This window comes from Pterocles gutturalis, unplaced genomic scaffold (assembly GCF_000699245.1).
Source record: "Pterocles gutturalis isolate BGI_N339 unplaced genomic scaffold, ASM69924v1 scaffold26989, whole genome shotgun sequence".
Taxonomy (NCBI): Eukaryota; Metazoa; Chordata; class Aves; order Pterocliformes; family Pteroclidae; genus Pterocles; species Pterocles gutturalis.
Window position 1 is genome coordinate 5026 of NW_010128978.1, and position 6784 is coordinate 11809.

Below are 6784 nucleotides of genomic sequence, written 5' to 3' on the forward strand. Positions count from 1 at the left end.
CTGTGGAGGGTCCTGGCACCACCAGCAGCCCCCCGAGCCTGCGGGGAGGGAGCCGGGGTGGTCGCGGGGTGATGCTGCCCTGGGCTCTGCCGCAGGTGCCGTCCTGACGTTCCTGGACTCGCACGTGGAGTGCAACGTGGGGTGGCTGGAGCCGCTGCTGGAGAGGGTCCGTCTGCGCCGCACCAAGGTCGCCTGCCCCGTCATCGAGGTCATCAGCGACAAGGACATGAGGTGAGGCATGTTGCACCCCCAGGACACACAAATCCCCACCGGCCATCAGCGGCGTTTCATGGGAGATACGTAACGCTGCTGTGCCCCAGAAATTAGCATCAGCAGCGGATGTGGCCCCTGCGTTTGTTGCACACACCTTTTCGCCTTTTCATGGCTTTTAGCACATGCAGAGGATTCCTGATGAAATTCATTAAAATATTGTTTTAATTATGTACAGACATTCATCTTCGCTCATTAAGGGTGACATTTCAATCAGGAATGTGACTCAGACTTAGTCATCCCCATCTCTTCTCCATTTAGTTACATGACCGTGGACAACTTTCAGCGTGGGATTTTCACTTGGCCGATGAATTTTGGATGGAGGCAGATTCCGCAAGAGGTCATCAAGAAGAATAAAATCAAGGAAACTGATATAATAAGGTAAAAAAAAAAAAAGGCAAATGTGAGAGGTTTGTAAACGGAACTTTGTAAACTGTCCCGGAGCACTGAGCAGCCCCCAGCCTCTCGAGGATTCCCTTCCCAAGGGGAGGGGCTGGGCGCTGCCCCACCAGCGACATGCCGAGTGATTTCTCTGTCCCCAGGTGCCCGGTCATGGCGGGGGGGCTGTTTGCCATCGATAAGACGTATTTTTTTGAGCTGGGAACATACGACCCAGGGCTGGATGTTTGGGGAGGTGAAAATATGGAGATTTCATTCAAGGTACGTGGCTCTCGGCAGCCTGTCCCCACGGCAGCATCCCTGCCAGCCTGGCTGGGGAACTGGGGGGAGCTCCCCAGGGCAGCCCCATGCTGGAGACCCCCTCACTCCTGGCAGTTCCCTTCTCTGCTTCTCTTCTGGCTTGCATGGAGCCAGCACCCAGGATTTGCAATCTCTGTTCCGCAGGTCTGGATGTGCGGAGGAGAGATCGAGATTGTTCCGTGCTCCAGAGTCGGGCACATTTTCAGGAACGACAACCCTTATTCCTTCCCGAAAGACCGGGTGAGAACAGTGGAGAGGAACTTGGCCCGCGTCGCAGAGGTCTGGCTGGATGAGTACAAGGACTTGTTCTACGGCCACGCTTACCACTTGGTCTTGAAAAACCTGGATGTCGGCAACCTGACTCAACAAATCCAGCTGCGGAAGAAGCTTCAGTGCAAAAGTTTCCGGTGGTACCTGGAGAACGTCTACCCGGAGCTGGAAGCTCCCCTGGTGAAAGCCAGCGGGCTGGTACGTACCCCAGTGACTTCGTTCTGTCCTTCGTTCAAACGTGTCTGCAGTGGCTGGGGACTTGGTAGCATCCCAGTGCGTGGTCTCTGAGTTACTTCCCTGGCGTTTGGTGACGTTTTTGAAGTTTTAATGTGTCCTGGTGGTTTGGATTCCCCGGTGTTCTCATAAAGATGATTACAAGAGACAATTTCCCGTTAAAGAGCCAGTTTGGTGACGAGCTGCCTGTGCAATGGTGCCTGTGCCTGCACAGGACGTGCCTCCAGGGCAAGGGGTCCAGCACCCTCTCTGCCTGCACAGCCTTTGGCCACGGCAGGAGACAGAAACTGCTGCTGGGGTGATGGGTGGTGCAGGCAGGAGGTGCGGGCAGCGCAGGGGTGGTGCAGGCAGGGTTTGTACTGGCAGTGCAGGCAGGGCAGGGTTGGTGCAGGCAGGGTTTGTACTCGCGGTGCAGGCAGGGCAGGGTTGGTGCAGCAGTGCTCGCCTGCCAGCAGGGCGCAGCAGCAGTCTGCTTTTCCTCTGCGCTGCCTGCGGACGGACAGGTCTCCCGTGCAGAAAGCACATTAAAGTCCGGATTAAAGTCCGGTTTGGCTCAAGTCCTGCCTCCAGAAGGCCCTGGCTGGCTGAGGGTTGGGGAGCATGACCAGGTCTGGCTCCGTTTCTCCTCCACCGTCCCTCCCTGGCACCAGGTCCTGCTTCTGCAGCTACTCCCCGGGGGCTCCATGACATTAGAAGGTGAATTAGCAATAATTGCAATAACAAAAGTACAATATCTGATTTGTCAGGAAAATTACAGCATTGCCAGGAATCAAACTAAAGGGTTTGCTGCCCCCACTAAAGGGTTTTCTGCCATCCCCACCCATCCCCATCTCCCAGCGCCGCAGCAGGAGCAGCACTTGCCCGATGATGTGGCCAGGAGCCGCGCAGGGCTGGCACGGCTGGGGAGTGAGAACAAGAACTGCCTGTCCCCTCCATCCCTGCCAAGGTGCACCGGTCCTTCTGGGAGCCAGGAAAAAGCCGAGCAACCACTTGGCCTTGTTTCAGGCTTGTCTGTGGGCCAAGGGCAATAACGTGAAGGTTCCCCGTCCCGGGGATCCCGGGGCATCGAGGCTGGTGCTCTGCCAGCCACAGCTGGTGTGTCCTGTTTGGGATGGAGCCGTGGAGGTGTGGGAGGGCGGCTCATTAAAAAAAAAAAAAGTAAACTTCTTGAAATAGTCACTTTTTCAGCTCTTTTGTTTTCAGTCAGAGCCATAAACTTAATGTCAAATTCAGTACAAAGCAGTTAGACCATAGGGAGAGACCTCTGTTTCAACGGAGCCGAAACCTCAGCTTTTCAGAGGTGTCTGTGAATATTTTCAAGATGTTGCCTTGCTTTGTCCTGATTCAGGCCACCTGAATCACTCTTTTATCTTCATTCTCCAAATTTAATAGGGCAGAAAATCTGTTTTTCAGCTAACTCTGCAAATTCCAGCTGTGCTGAACACTACCCGGAGTTACTCGGGAACTGTTTTCTGAACAGCCTAGTTATTCACCAGGATTAATTAATTAAGATCTTCAGAAATTCTGAAAGAAGGAACGACATTTGCAAGGAATCAGAGATGTGAGCAGCCCTGACGGCTGCGCTGCTGGGCTTGTCGGAGGAGCCGGTGCCAGTGCCAGCCTCCGTGGCTGTGGGTCCCCACAGTGTGGTGGGCTCAGCCTGGGGCTGGGGGGCTGGCAGGGCTCAGCCCAGTGTTTTCAGCTGCCCTCGTTTCCTTCACAGTGTAGCAACGGGACAGGATTCTGCAGTTGTTATTGTTGGGAGCTGTTGATTTGGGGATTTGCAGGACAGGAACATGAACTATGTCCAAAAAAAACCCGTAAAAGAACATGTGTCATCCAGCCTTCAGCCTTTCTGGAATGGGTTAGCTTCTCTTGGTAGAAAAACAGATGTGGTGATCAGATGTGCATGTTCACGCCCCTCCACGGACTGTGGCACACGGTCTCTGCTCCAGTCGGTTGCGTGGATGGTATCAGTGTCCTGTGAATCCAGCAGCGGAACTGCAGGGCAGCAGCCTCTCCTCTTTCCTGGGAGTTGATGCTGAATCTGCATTTTGGTGCCATTTTCCAGCTTGTTAATGTAGCCCTGGCGAGATGTGTCACTGTGGAAAACACCACGCTGGCTTTGGAGGCGTGTGATAGTGCCAACGAGGTAAGGACAGCCTGCATGCTGAGCGTGGAATTCTCTCTTTGGTGCATGGCATGGAGCAGGGGGCTGGCCCAGCCCCCCAGGGCTAACACAGCCCTTCCCACCGGGGCTGCCCTGAGCTTCTGAGCTCTGCAGATCCATGGGAAAGGTGTCCCCATGGATCCTGGCTTTCCCTGTTCCCCACCCCGGGTGAGGGCAGGCGGAAGGCGAGCAGGGTCACAGCTCTCCCGGGTCTGTCCCTGCAGCACCAGAAGTTCAACTACACCTGGCTGCGGCTGATCCAGCACCGAGAGCTCTGCCTCGCCCCGGCCAGCACCGCGGGAGCACTGGGACTGCACCGCTGCCAGGGCAGGACCCGCAGCCTGGCGTGGCTGCACCGCGCACTGGCCGCCTCCCAGCCCGGACTGGTAAGCAAAGGCTCAGCCCCTGGCCCCCAGTTTGGGGTAGCATAGCATACCAGCTTGCAAACCGGTGCAAGGTGCATGGCGTACCCCGGCGTGCTGGTCCTGGCTTTGCCAAAGCCGTCTGTTCACCGAAAGGAAGCATCGGTCCCCCAGCACCGCTGGCTTTCCGCACAGGATGGATGCACACTGTGCCGTTGGGCTGCATCGGTCCAAATGGCACCCTGACAGCACGCACCGGTGACCGGGGAGACCCTGGTCGTGCCGAGGCATTCGGTCCAGTGGGGCTCTGCCGCTGCCCGCACTGCGGTAGCAACACGTTCTGGTTTTATCTAGAAACCATCGATAGCACTTCCATGGAGATTACTTGGTATTGATTGGCATTCAGTTCAGTGGGGTTTTCTGGAAAAGCATTTATGAAAAGGAAAAGAATGGATACTTACAGTTATTACCTGCGCTGCAGGAAGCAGGAGAGTCGCAACCCTATCTCTGTCAGCCTGGTGTAAGTAGTTGTCCAAAATGCTATGAAATAGCATGCTTTATATTTAAGAAAGAAATAAGCTTAATTTAAGAAAGAAAAAATGTAGCTAAGTTATACACTCATCATATCGACACGTTCCCATTCCTCTTTAGTCTGAAAAAATAAAACCTTCGAAGCCAGAATGCCGCAGTGCCAAGTCTCGCCCTGGGCGTTTTCTGAAAAATCCATGAAAATTGTCACCCCCCTGGGAGCCTAGCCGGTGTTCTCAGTGCACGGGCAGTTCTTGTCTCCTGTTGCAGCCTGAGCTCACTGTGAGTTAGATGTATTTGGGGCCGGGCACGGGGGGGGACAGGTCTGGCTGCCCTGGGCACCGGCACTGTCACCGTACCTGGGGACAGGTGACCCCGGTCCATGCGTTTGCGTCAGCCTTTGCTGAGGGAGAAAGCCTGAGGAGCAGCTCCATGGCTGGTGAATGCTGACAGAAGGGGTTAGGATGCTTTACCCTCAATGTCACAGTCACTGGGTTGTGTTACTGGTGTGAAGTGCATTTACTGAATGCACGAGGATCCAGCTTTTGCCCAGATGATGCATTACATGTCATTGCAGGAGTATTCCGTCTGGGTAGTACCCAAGTGATACGAGAAATGCTGCAGCACTGGGTGGTGACACAAAGATGTCCCGTCCCTTCGGCAGCGCTTGCTGGCCACGTGGGATAAGCAGATAAACCCCAGCAGCTGTGGAAAGCAAAATCAGGGAGATCACTCAGACCCTTCTTTCTTCCATAATCCAGTTTACTGCATTTGACCTTCATTGCTGAATTACCTGGCATCCTTCTCAGCTCAGCTTTGGGTTCAACGAAATACGAAAATCAGAGATCTGGTGTGTTGGGGAGATGCGAAGAAGGGCACACCATAAAGAACCAGGCTTTCTCGGTGGAAAAGTTGAGCTGCTGCGTGAGTGCTGCTGCCTAAATCCTCTTTCTCTCCCCCGCAGACCGACCACATCGTCCGGGAGCAGCTCCCGCAGCCGGCGTGCTTGGAAGCGGATCCCTCCGACAAAGCCCTGAGGCTGAACACCTGTGACTCCGCAAATCCTTACCAGAAGTGGCAGTTTGGCAATTACTACGCGGACTGAAGGGAACACAGTGGAAGCAGAAGCGGTGTGTTTTCATCCTGCGAATGCAGCAAGGACAGCTGTGCGACCTGTGGCAGCAATTACAAACCTGGGAGTTCATTTCCAGATGATAATTGAAATCCGTAATTGAAACCAGCATAGGGGGAGATCAGAACACCAAGAGCATCACAGCTGGTTTAACAGGCAGGCATGGTTTTCCCACGCTGTGGGAGACTGGCAAAAACTCAGATGATTTTCTGTATTATTAAAAGGAAATACTTTCTGACGTCCCCCATCAGCAAACCATCATCCGTTCCTCCCAGACACCAGCACAGGCTGCAGAAACACTTCCAGGGCTCTGTAGTCTGTAAACAGCACATTGGGCTGGGAAAATGGAAGTTTATTGACCAACACATTTAAAAAAATCCCTCCACCGTGCCCACATGGGCTCTGGCTGCAGGATCCTGCCCTGTGGGACCCCTTGCCTCTGCCAGATGAGTATTGGGGTTCCCTGGGGAATCGGTTGCTTATCGAAACCCCCCTCTTTTAATGATGGGAGGCGAAAGTGGGTCCATGAGCCACCCAGCAGAGGAGGTAAACCAGGGCTGCGGGAGAAGTGATGAGCACACCTTGCCTGCACCCTGGGGACAGGGGGGATGCGTGTGCCTCGCTTTGCTGGGAGGTGAGACGTGCCATGGGGACACGAGCAAGGGTCTTATCCTGCTTCTTGCTGCTGGCACGTAGCAGAGACCAGCTGGGGAGCACCTGGGAGTACCTGGGCTGCTGGGGCCCTAGCTGTGTCCCTGAGCCACTGTGGCATTTAGGGGCTCTCCTGGGATGACTGCCGCTCTCCCCATCCTGGTGTCCCCCCACCCTGGACAGCAGCAGGGCAGAGACCTGGCAGGACATCTCCTAACCCAGAATTTCTGCCCACTGGTGCTCAGGAGGGGTGGGAACACCTGCTGAAGTCAGGGAGGGCTTTTAGTCAAAATGTGCTGCAGAACACAGGTGTGTGTGCACACGCGTGTGCAAGTGTGGGTTCCACAGGGACCATTGCAGTGGGATGAGACCTCACCCAGCACCAGCCCCGGCACGCCTGGGGGTGCCCAGGCTCTGCACACCAAACATCCTTCTCAACTTACTGTCACGGGCAAATATTTTTCTTAC

At 54.8% G+C, this 6784-nt stretch overlaps 1 protein-coding gene across 1 annotated transcript in view; it reads left to right on the plus strand.

Moving 5' to 3' along the window:
* GALNT5 (polypeptide N-acetylgalactosaminyltransferase 5) overlaps positions 1-5638 on the plus strand; it is a 10338-nt gene extending 4700 nt beyond the window's left edge. Inside the window, exons 4-10 of the mRNA XM_010079806.1 lie at positions 88-231; positions 532-651; positions 813-930; positions 1114-1437; positions 3545-3625; positions 3868-4029; positions 5498-5638. Coding sequence (XP_010078108.1) covers positions 88-231; positions 532-651; positions 813-930; positions 1114-1437; positions 3545-3625; positions 3868-4029; positions 5498-5638 — 1090 coding nt within the window. The remainder of the gene's footprint in view (positions 1-87; positions 232-531; positions 652-812; positions 931-1113; positions 1438-3544; positions 3626-3867; positions 4030-5497) is intronic.
* Positions 5639-6784: the final 1146 nt, after the last annotated feature.